The sequence below is a fragment of the Manacus vitellinus genome, unplaced genomic scaffold (genome assembly GCF_001715985.3).
Source record: "Manacus vitellinus isolate BGI_N305 unplaced genomic scaffold, ASM171598v3 scaffold_62_pilon, whole genome shotgun sequence".
Lineage (NCBI taxonomy): Eukaryota > Metazoa > Chordata > Aves > Passeriformes > Pipridae > Manacus > Manacus vitellinus.
Window position 1 is genome coordinate 482,547 of NW_021940704.1, and position 10,568 is coordinate 493,114.

The 10,568-nt window shown below is 56.4% G+C and overlaps 1 protein-coding gene across 2 annotated transcripts in view; it reads left to right on the top strand.

Moving 5' to 3' along the window:
• Positions 1-9,306, top strand: part of LOC103754932 (probable E3 ubiquitin-protein ligase MID2) — a 66,466-nt gene extending 57,160 nt beyond the window's left edge. The window contains exons 9-10 of one of the 2 annotated variants that reach the window (XM_008920812.4): positions 5,174-5,381; positions 5,816-9,306. In XM_008920812.4, coding sequence (XP_008919060.3) covers positions 5,174-5,381; positions 5,816-6,218 — 611 coding nt within the window. In that variant the 3' untranslated portion in view covers positions 6,219-9,306. Of the gene's footprint in view, positions 1-5,173; positions 5,382-5,815 lie in introns of those variants that run through there. The other variant, XM_029963769.1, reaches the window with a different exon arrangement.
• Positions 9,307-10,568: the final 1,262 nt, after the last annotated feature.

Consider the following 10,568-nt stretch of genomic DNA (forward strand, 5'->3'; position numbering starts at 1 on the left):
TCCTGTGGCCAGCTTTGGAGGACAAGGGCTCCTTTGGGGTGTCTGATGGTGCCACCACCCCGTGCTGCATCCCCAGCGTGCCCCCGCTGGCCGTTCACCCTGCCTGCATTTGGGACCAGGGTTTCTCCTTTTCCTGTGTACAACATCCAGACAACATCACACCCACGCTTTCCCACTGCTGTAACCTTGGTGCAAATGTCAGCAGCTCGACACGGAGACGGCCCATTAGCATATTTCACAGCCTGTTCTGTTCCAAAAGTGATGTCTGGAGAGATCCCTCCTTTGCCAGAAGGTCAGTGTCAGGACACATTGATTTCCTCAGCATCAGCACTGTCAGTGCTGGCGCTAAATCTGTGTTCCCGAGCAGAAGAGCTTGGGAGAACAGGTTTGGTTTAATGGCAGGGGGACCTTCCTCTGGTGAGGCTGGACCTGAGCAGGACATATTTAGGAGCAAGTGTCCAAAAGTGGATAAAAGTGCCAGAATGCAGGGACAGGCCCGGCTCTGGCAATAAATAAAGTGCAGGGAAGGTGGGTTTTACAGTCTTTGCCTTGACCAGTGCAACCTGATCTTATTCTCCCTTGCAATTTTTCTCTTCATGATTTCTGCATCTCTTGGCAAAACCTCAGTGTGGTACAGGATGGCTCCATCCACATCTCATCCAGGATGTCAGGTGCGGATCTGATGCCTGAGCAGCAGGCTCTGAAGTACCTGTTAGAGACTGGATTGTGTTAGTGCAGATGTTTTTAAGGAGCAGGATGTGTGTCCCTGTGTTCCTGCAGCTTGGTTTGCATCCTGGGCAGAACGTGGTGGGCACTTGCAGCCAGGACAGGGATGGTTCCTTGGGAGTGAAGTGCATGTCCATCCCTCCCTTCTGCCCACACATCTTGAGCCAAATGCAGTCACTAGCTGTCCACCCTCCCCACTCTGCCCCATCCCTGTTCCCTCACAGCCGGAGGAGTGGGGTGCACAGGAACTTCTGTTCTGTGGGGCACGGGCTGGTGTGGCACTGGTGTCACCCCTGCACTGACCCCCCAATGGGGTGGGCTCCTGTTCCCTGGATTTGGCTGGGTGTGGGAGGTTGTCTCCTGCTCCTGGGGATCTCATTCCAGCTATTTCCATAGCTGTTATGTAAAGCAGCAGGCAGCCTGTCCTGGCTGTCCCTATAGACAGAGACAGGAGCATCCCAAGCCAGTGAGCCCCTGCTCACAGCTATGGCTGCAGGAGCCTTGCAGGGCCCAGGGCAGTGGGGTGTGTGTTGGGGGTCCTGCAGGGTCAGGGGGTGCAGGGCCAGCACACCCCTCTCTCTGCCTGGCTTCACCCCCACACACCACCAATGACCTTGACCGTGTTCCTGGTTGCCCCCTCTTTGCTCCCACATGCCTGGTGCCAGACAGGATTTCCTCTGCTCCACTTGGACACTGCCACACTCCAACTGCAGGGAAGAGAGGGATAATCCAGCTGATAAATGCCCCAGGGGTGCAGCCAGCTGTGTCCAGCCCTGAAACCGGCTGTTTCCCCACAGCTCCCAAGCCCCCTGCAAGGATGACCAGCATAAGGCTATCAGGAATATCCCAGCAAGCTGAATTTATGGGATAAATGTTATCTGAGTGACCAACCCAGGACATACACGGTAATGACAAGAGCAATCTTTGCAACCCCTAGCTCTCTGCCAGGCACGGTTGGGGGGCTGGAGGGTTGCAGTGACCTGGGGGCACAGGGGGTGGTGAGGGTGGCTTTGGGCAGGGAGCAGGTAGTGAGGGCTGCTCTGCCCTCTCGTGTAGTGGGAGTTCCCCTCCCTTTGGCAGCTCCCATGCTGGGGATTTGAGGTTGGGATCATCACAACTCTGTGAAGCCCGTGGTTTCCCAGTGCCAGCGAGATATTTTGGGAAGGGGGTTGGTGGGAGCAGGCACCTGGCTGTGTCCTCTGAAACACCCTCTGACCTGTCCCAGCCCATGTGCTGCTGCCTCCCACCCCGCCCATCGCAGACACTGCGGATGCGGCTCCAGCGCCCAGTCCAGGACGTGCCAGCACAAACCAGTGACAAGGGCTGGGCTCCAGTTCTTCACACTGACCTCAGCGAGGGGTCGCCTTCGGAAACAGGGCTGTGAGTGTCTCTCTGCTGACAGAGCCAAGTATTTTTATACCTCACTTCCTCAGAGCTTGTCTCTTCGCGTTACTGCCAGGAAAAGATACGGCAGAAAGATCAGAGCAGCCAGAGGAAGGAGGGGGCAGGTCAATCCCAATTTGCAGCTTTAGTTTCAGGCCTCTCAACTCAATTATCCAGCAAATTGGGCTCCGAGGAAAACCAACACGAGCTACCATCAGGTATCAGAGCATGGCACGGAGGAGCTTCGTTCTGCAGTTGCACTTGAGAGCTCTCCAGCCTCATGTTATTGATGTTGCAGCTGTTTGCAGGGGTTCCTGGGGTTCTGGGGGTCCCCAGCCTTGCCCAGCTGTTTGCAGGGCTTCCCAGACCTGGCTCAGGGCTCATGAGTGGTGTGGGTGTTTGGCCTCACTGGGACTCAATGTCCATTGCCAAAAATGGGAGCATGCAGGAGGAAACAGCTCTTTGTTCCCAGAGCCAGGTCAGGGACCCCTCAGCTACCAAAATATGAGGGTGAAGATGTTTGCAGGATTTGAGGTGTTTTCTGCAGCTGCCATTTGCTTTGTCCTGAGGAAGGTGAATCCCTGTGGAAATAGTCTCTGCTGCCTGTGTGCTCTTTACTGCATCACACGTGAAAACAAAGCAGAAAAACCCACCAGAACTCAATTTGCTTCTTCACAACATCTTGGGGTTTTGTTTGCAAATCTGGGGATAGTCTGAGGGCTCCCAGAGGGAAATCATTGAAAACCGAGGTGGTTGCATGAAGCTCTGGAACCAAGAGTGCTGGGACATCACCCAGGTTTGGTCTGGCTTTGGGGAAAAAACCCCAGCAAACCACCATTGAATGTGTAAAGCTGAGAGCACGGGATGTTAAAAGCACCGGAATTGGGTTTCATGTGGAATTTAATGTAGTGCCTGCTGCTCCTGCACTTTGCAGCAGCCTGGGTCACCCCCCTGCTCCCTGCAGGTGCCAGCAGCAAGGGGCTGTGGTGGCATCCTCTCCCCACTGTCCCCCCTGGGCACGGTGGCTCCTACCACAGCCACACATTGTCACCAGTGTCACTAACACAGACTGCCACAGAAGGGCTAGTGTGGGGTTTCCAGCCCTGCTGAGACACCCTGTAGGCAATCCCACAGCTCTCGTGGGACCCCACACTGAGCCCCGTTCCTGCCCAGCCCTGTGGGTTTGTGGGCTCCAGCCAGTGCTCCCTGAGCATGTGTGCCATGCATGGAGCAGCTGTTTCCCAGAGCTTTTCTTTTACAGCAGCAGCCAGGCAGGGTCAGCCACCAGCCCTCAGCACCCAAAGGTGCTCCTGTATTTTACAGAGGGGTAAACTGAGGCACAAGCTCTGCCTGCAGCCATGCAAGGGTGGACCAGAATATCCTCAGGGCTGGGCACACTCCTTTAGCCATGCCAAAATCATAGTGCTGTACAGGGAAGCCAAAGTCTGTCCTGATCCAAGAACAAACAGAGAGATGGGAGAATGCTGGAGTAGGGAGCAGTGAGGCTTCCCAGGTAACCCTCCCCTCACCACCCCATAATGGAGGGCTTTGGTTTGGGCTTCTCAAAACACAACCTTCTGGCTTCTCCTTTCCACATCTGGTCATCAAATGACCCTAAGTTATGAAAGGAGCGGAAAAAAAAAAGCACTGAAGCAAAAGTGATTGTGAAGTTTCCTTTACTCCCTGAAAAAAAACTCAGCCTGGCTGGGCAAAGCCACTCAGGCAGGGAAGGGGGAGTGTCAGGGGCCGGGCAGTGCAGGCAGGGCTGCCCATGGGCAGTGATGCACCAACCCCCTGACCCTCCATGCTGAGGATGTCTGTGTGCACGGGTGTTTTCCTGACCCCCACCCGTGCCCTGGCAAGGCTGCATGGCACCAACACCTGGAGCCTGTGGAGAAACCCTGATGGTGGAATGTGTGGGGGAGCTGGTGCCCCCCACCAGCGCTTGTTGGCATGAGGGAGGGCAGGTGCTCGCAGGGCTGCGTGGGGTTATCCATGCAAGCAGCACAGCCAGCACGTGTCCTTTGGCAAGCAGTTTGGCTTTGTGTGCTGGTAGTGTTACAGAGGAGATGCAGTTGGGTTTCAAGCCAGCATCAGGGATCTGCAGAATCCGTCAGCCTCAGTTCTGTTAATTGTGGAGGAAGCCCGGGCCGGGCACTCATTGCCAGCCTGGTGCTCTCACCTCCCATCCAACTCCACTGGACACGGGCTGGACCCAATGCCTTAGACATGCTTCCACACCCTGGACTGTGCTCTCTGAGCAACGAGATTGTGTTTGGCAGCAGAGAAGTACGGATGCACAGCAGACAAGACCCCGGCTGTGTGCCCTCTAACACGTAACTGCAGCCTGAGCACTGTGAGGAGCAGTCTGTGCCAACAGCTGATGGGATTCAGGGCCGGGCTCAGTGCCACCAGGCTGCACTTAGCCCAGCACTTACTGCTCTGTCCCTTTCCTGTGCTTATGTCACTCTTATGACTGCTAATAGTGTACAGATCCATTCAGGAATTCAGGCTGCACGCCCTGCCCAGGTTTGGCTCGCAGTGCATCCATCCTGATGGCATCTTCAGTGCCGTTCCCATTACCAGGGGACACCCTTGTTTCTGCCACATTTTGCATCGTTAGTGGAGGACAAAAGGAAACTTGAAGGGGAAATAAACACTGGAAGGGGGTAATAATGCCCAATAAGGAGACCTTGGACATCTCCAGCCCCTCATTTGGGGGTCTCTGTGACAGGACAATGCAGCCCTTCCCAACAATGCTGCCCATCCTGGCTGCTCTCCAGTCAGGATCCTCCTCCAGGAGCAGAAAGCTCACTCTCTGGAGCTCATATATCTTTGCATTTTCAAGTTTCACCTCCTTTCCCTCTCTTTGGCCTGAGAAGGTGAGTGAATGTGCTGCTTTTGTCCCTACTGGATATCTGTAATCCAGAGTTCTCAGCTGGTAGGGGAACCCGTGGCTCATGGAGGATAGCCAAAGAGCCCATGACAGACCTTTTCTACCATGTTCTCCCTGCACAGTGATGCTAACAACACAAATCCTAATCCATGTGTCCCCTCCCCACAGGTCAGCCATTCAAGCTGGACCCCAAGATGGCTCACAAGAAGCTGAAGATCTCCAACGATGGGCTGCAGATGGAGAAGGATGAGAGCTCCTTGAAGAAGAGCCACACGCCAGAGAGGTTCAGTGGGACGGGCTGCTATGGGGCAGCTGGCAACGTCTTCATCGACAGCGCCTGCCACTACTGGGAGGTCGTGGTGGGATCCTCCACCTGGTAGGCACCACCTGTGTGTGCGGGGGGTGCTTTCCCAGTCCAGCCTCTGCCAGGTGTTTTTTGGGCGTGTGAAGCTGTTGCTGTGCCACTTCCATAGATAGGTGGGCTCCGGAAGCACAGAGTGCTGCTTCCACAGGCAGGTGGGCTCTGAAGGCACGGGGTGCCTCTTCCACAGGCAGGTGGGCTCTGAAGGCACGGGGTGCCTCTTCCACAGGCAGGTGGGCTCTGAAGGCGTGGGGTGCCTCTTCCACAGGCAGGTGGGCTCTGAAAGCATGGGGTGCCTCTTCCACAGGCAGATGGGCTCTGAAAGCACGGGGTGCCTCTTCCACAGGCAGGTGGGCTCTGAAGGCATGGGGTGCCGCAGCCATCAGAGCTCAGCTCAGTCCTGCACTGGGGGCTGGAGGGTGCTGAGCGAAGCTTCTCCTCTCCTGCAGGTACGCCATCGGCGTGGCTTACAAGTCGGCCCCCAAAAATGAGTGGATCGGGAAGAACTCCTCTTCCTGGGTTTTCTCCCGCTGCAACAACAACTTTGTGGTGCGGCACAACAACAAGGAGATGCTGGTGGAGGTGCACCCGCAGATGAAGCGCCTCGGCGTCCTCCTGGACTATGACAACAACGCGCTCTCCTTCTACGACCCGGCCAACTCCCTCCACCTCCACACCTTCGAAGTCTCCTTCATCCTGCCAGTGTGTCCCACCTTCACCATCTGGAACAAATCCCTGATGATCCTCTCGGGGCTGCCTGCCCCGGATTTCATTGATTACCCCGAGCAGCAGGAGTGTAACTGCCGGCCCCAGGAGTCCCCATACGTGTCAGGAATGAAAGCCTGTCACTAGGCTGCCCAGGCCTGCCCGTGCCCCGCGGCGGCACTGGCCGTGCCGGTGGGTGCCGTGGTCGGAGCCGCCGGCTGGGAGCCCCCTGGCAGCCGTGCCGGAGAGCCGCCGTGCCACCCCAGCAACCGAGCGCCATCCACAACCAGCTCTGTCTTGTTTTAAGGGAAAAGTGGAAGAACCTCGAACCGCAGCTGGAAATAAACTGCTGGTGGTGAGCTCCAGCGTGCATGAGGGCAGCTGGAGCAGCACCTTGACGGTGGCTCCCATCCATCCCTCCCCACGTGGATTGTCACCCGTCTTCCTTCAGGGGCTGGAAAGGTTGGGGTGGGTTTCAGGGTGACCTGAGGTGCCGTGGTGGTCAGGGGACAGCTCGTGTGTCCTGTGAGGCACTGGTTGGGACAGGAGGGATGGGTTCTGGAGCCTGCTGGCAGCTGGTCTGTGGAACTGGAGCCACTGAGCAGTGCTTTTCAGGGAGATCTTTCCGTGTGGCTGAGGCTCAGTAGCTTCCCTGGTGGGGTGAATAATGCGTGGAGCCCTTGGGCTTGGTGAGCACTGATGTGGTGGATGGATGGTGGTTATGTGGTGGGGGGGGATGGTTATGTGGCTAATGGTCTGTGAGAGCAGAGGCAGCACTGAGGACGGTCCCACTGCCTGTCCATACTGCAGCTGGCCTGTTCCCAAAGCATTTTCTGGGTCTGCAGTCCCACAGTGGAGAGCCACGGATCCCCACCCCAGCATGTCTCCTCCTTTGAGAGCTCCCCAGTAGCCAGAGAGGCCTGCATCCTTGAGGAGCTTCGGCCCCTGGTACAGAGGTTTGGCAGCTGCTCCTTCCCAACACGGGGTCTGGACAGCGGTGCCCTTGCTCCATTAGTGCCCTGTCTGGTGTCCCAGCAGAAACAAACTCATCTTTCTGCTCTGAGCCCACAGTAGAGTCCTGTCCAAAGATCATCTCTATGCTTTATGACCCAAATCTCAGTATATGACCCCAGATCTTGGCTCCTGGTTTGTTCTCCGCCATGCCAGGGGATTGGACTGGGTGAATTTTAAAGGTCCCTTTCAGCCCAAACTATTCCATGATTCTGTGGCAGTGGGAGCACAAAGCCATCCTGCTTACTCTGTGGCAAAGGACTGGAGACCCAAGGGCTCCAGACTCTGGTTACTGGGAGCTCTTCGGCTGCTGCCAGTGCACCCAGTAACCCCAAACATCAAGTCCCCTGGCCAGGCTCCATTTTCTAGATTTAGTTAAGAGGCCAGGAGGAACTGGGCCAGCACACGGTCCCTGTGTCACAGCTGGGGTCTGTGGCACACTTTGAGTCTGGTGAGTGGGAGGGTGGCCAGAACATCGGAGGGGGACAAGGAGGTCAGGCATTGTGGTGTGGGACAAGGAGGTCAGGCATTGTGGTGTGGCCCAAGGTAGCTGGTGCTTGAGCTTTGCTCCATGGGATTTGAAACCCCTTTTCCTCCTCTGGATGTGGTGCCTCAGTGGGACTGGGGACCACTGAGCCGGGACCTCCCAAGTCTGCCAGCTGTTCCCTTCCTTTGGAGCTTGCTGATAGGTAAGTTTGCCCCTGCTTGCCAAACCTGATTTCCTTCTGTGACAGGGTGACCCTCCCCTAGTTGATCTAGGAAAGCCAGTAGATGGAATCTAAAAGCAAAGCTTTTGATGCTGTCTCTCCTAGGACCCTTCTGGACAAACTGTCCAGCCCACAGCTGAATAACCATGTTAAACAGTGGGTGAGCAACTGGCTCATGGGTCAGGCACAGAGGGCACAAAGACAGTGGCTGAGGTGACATCAGGCTGGCATCAGTCACTAGTGGGGTTCTGCAGGGCTCCATCCTCGGCCCCGTTCTCTTCAACATATTAATTAACAACTTGGATGCAGGACTGAAAGGAATACTAAGTAAGTTTGCTGATGACACTAAATTGGGAGGAGCTGCTGACTCCCTCGAGGGCAGAGACCTCAACAAATCAGAGAGATGGGCAATCACCAACCATATGAAGTTTAACAAGGGCAAGTGCTGGATTCTGCACCTGGGGCAGGGCAACCCTGGTTGTGTGTGTAAACTGGGGAATGAGAGGCTGGAGAGCAGCATGGCATCCCTCCGTGTCTCCAGGCTGCAGTTTTTGGGAAAGGGAGGCAGGCGGCACCTCAGGGAAGGATCTGCTGCCTGCCCTGCTGATCTGCTGCCTGCCCTGCTGGGTTTGTCTCTGATCCAGGCTGCTTTCCAAGGGTGCCTGGCAGAGCCAGCACAGGGGATACATCCCTCCCTCCTGAGCAGACGGAGCAGCTCTGTTTGCTTCTCTCAGCTCCAGGGCACAGGTGGGGTTGCAGCAGGGGTGCATCTGCTGTCCCCACAGCCTGGCACACAACCCTGGTTCATTCTGGGAGGTTGTCACCCTTTTCAGTTGGCTGTTTTTCATGGGAAACTCTCATGGAAGTCCCTTCCCCATGTTCTGGTCCCATCTGGGGCTGCTCATACTGTGTCACTCAGATGGATGCCAAGCACTGGAGATGGATGTTGGCACTGGCAATCTGAGTGTCGAGCTCCCTGCCAGCACCACTGGGACGGGCTCGTGGAGGACTCAGCACATCTTCAACTCGGAGACCACGAGCCCTTAACGTGACGTTTGCACCTGATGAAATTGCACTAATTACAGGGACCCCCCACAGGCGTCTCAGACCCAGCCAGGTAGGAGGGTGGCGGGGGGAGCTGGAGGAGCCCTGCACCCCAAGCAGGCAGCTCCAGGGCTGGGGGCCTTTCCCAGTCACACACATGGTCCTGTCCCAGTGCTGGAAGCAGAGCCTATCCAAGTGTCACCAGGAGTTGGGGAGCAGCAGCCCCATCCCTGGGCCCTGCTCAGGATGTGATTCAGGGGCAGGACATGGGGGTGGTCTGGGGTGCTGCTGCCAGCTCCTCTGCTCCTGGTGCACAGTTGTACAGATTTGGGATGTGTGAGCTCCTGGCTCCCCTCAGCCTTCCCTTCCACATGTAACATTCCTGCTTCGGTTTTAACTGGGGGGAGGGTTGTTCTTTCTATTGTTTTTTTCCCCTTTTTGTTGGGTTGGTTGTTTTGGGGGGGGGCAACTTCTTTGTTAATGTGTATATATATATATATATATATAAAATATAATATAATATATATATGTTACTGGGTATGTCTGTGTGGGGGGAGGTCATGAGATGGGGGCAGCCCTGGGATCTTCTCTTTGGCCATCACGGTGTTCTCCAAACTTGCCAAGACACACATGTGGCCATGCATCCACAGGAGCAGAGGGGGTATGTGGTACCATCCAACAGCAGCTTTCCTTGTGCTGGGCTCAGCCCAGCCTGGAGAGCCTGAAGGGTGGCTGGGCACACAGGCTGCTAAAGCTCCATCCGAAAACATCCGTACGCATAAATATTGCTCACCCTGCTGCCAGCCCTTGGAGGATGTCACATTGTCCAGTTTATCAAGACACCAAGTGCCTCAGCCTGCCTCTCCCCAGCCTTGGATGGCCTGGACATCTTCGAGTGCCAGTCAGGTCTTTCTGGACCCCAGGTCCCACTCGCCCCCCCAGTGACTCAGAGCTGTGGGAGGGCAGGGATGGAGCCTGACCCTGCTGCCCTCAAGCCCAGGTCCCCCCAGTGCCCTGGAGCTGTGGGAGGGCAGGAATGGAGCCTGACCTGTCCTTCCCAACAGTGTGGGGCTGAGCTGGTGGTGGGGCCAGGCACCAGCCATGACATCCCCGCCCTCCGCAGAGCCCCTCCATGCACAGAGACTGGCAGCCAGCAAGGAGGAACACAGGGATTGCCCTCTCTCAGCCCCAGCCTTGGGCTCCCAAATCCCCCAGCCCCTTTCACTCACCCCGGCTCTCACAACAGGACCCTGTGGTGGCAGAAGGACAGGGATCCTCTGCGCATGGATGTGCCTGATGCTGCTCCTGCCATGCTGCTGGCAGGATTCCGGCCTCGGTGGCTCAGGCTGCAAGTGGGTGTTGCTGTGAATCACCAGGATGGATGTTAGCCCAGTGCTTGGAGAGCTGGTGGGGCTGGGAGTTACTGGAAAAGGCACGCCTTGGGAAAGCAGGGTCCCGGGGTGCTGGGAATCACACCCTCCCATCCCTCATCCCTCCACCTCAGTGGAATGAGGGGAAGCTCCACACTGTCACTCCAGAGATTGCTTCATTGTTAAATGGGGAAATGAGTCGTGGGAGGGAGGGGTGCATTTTCTTTTCCATGGCTGTGCTTCATTATCCCGACTCTGAAACCCATCTCCAGAAAAAACCACAGCCCAAGGCATCCATTGGGATGAGGAGCACCGGGCACTGGGACAGCACTCGGTGCCAGCTGAGGGTACAGGCATGACTGGGG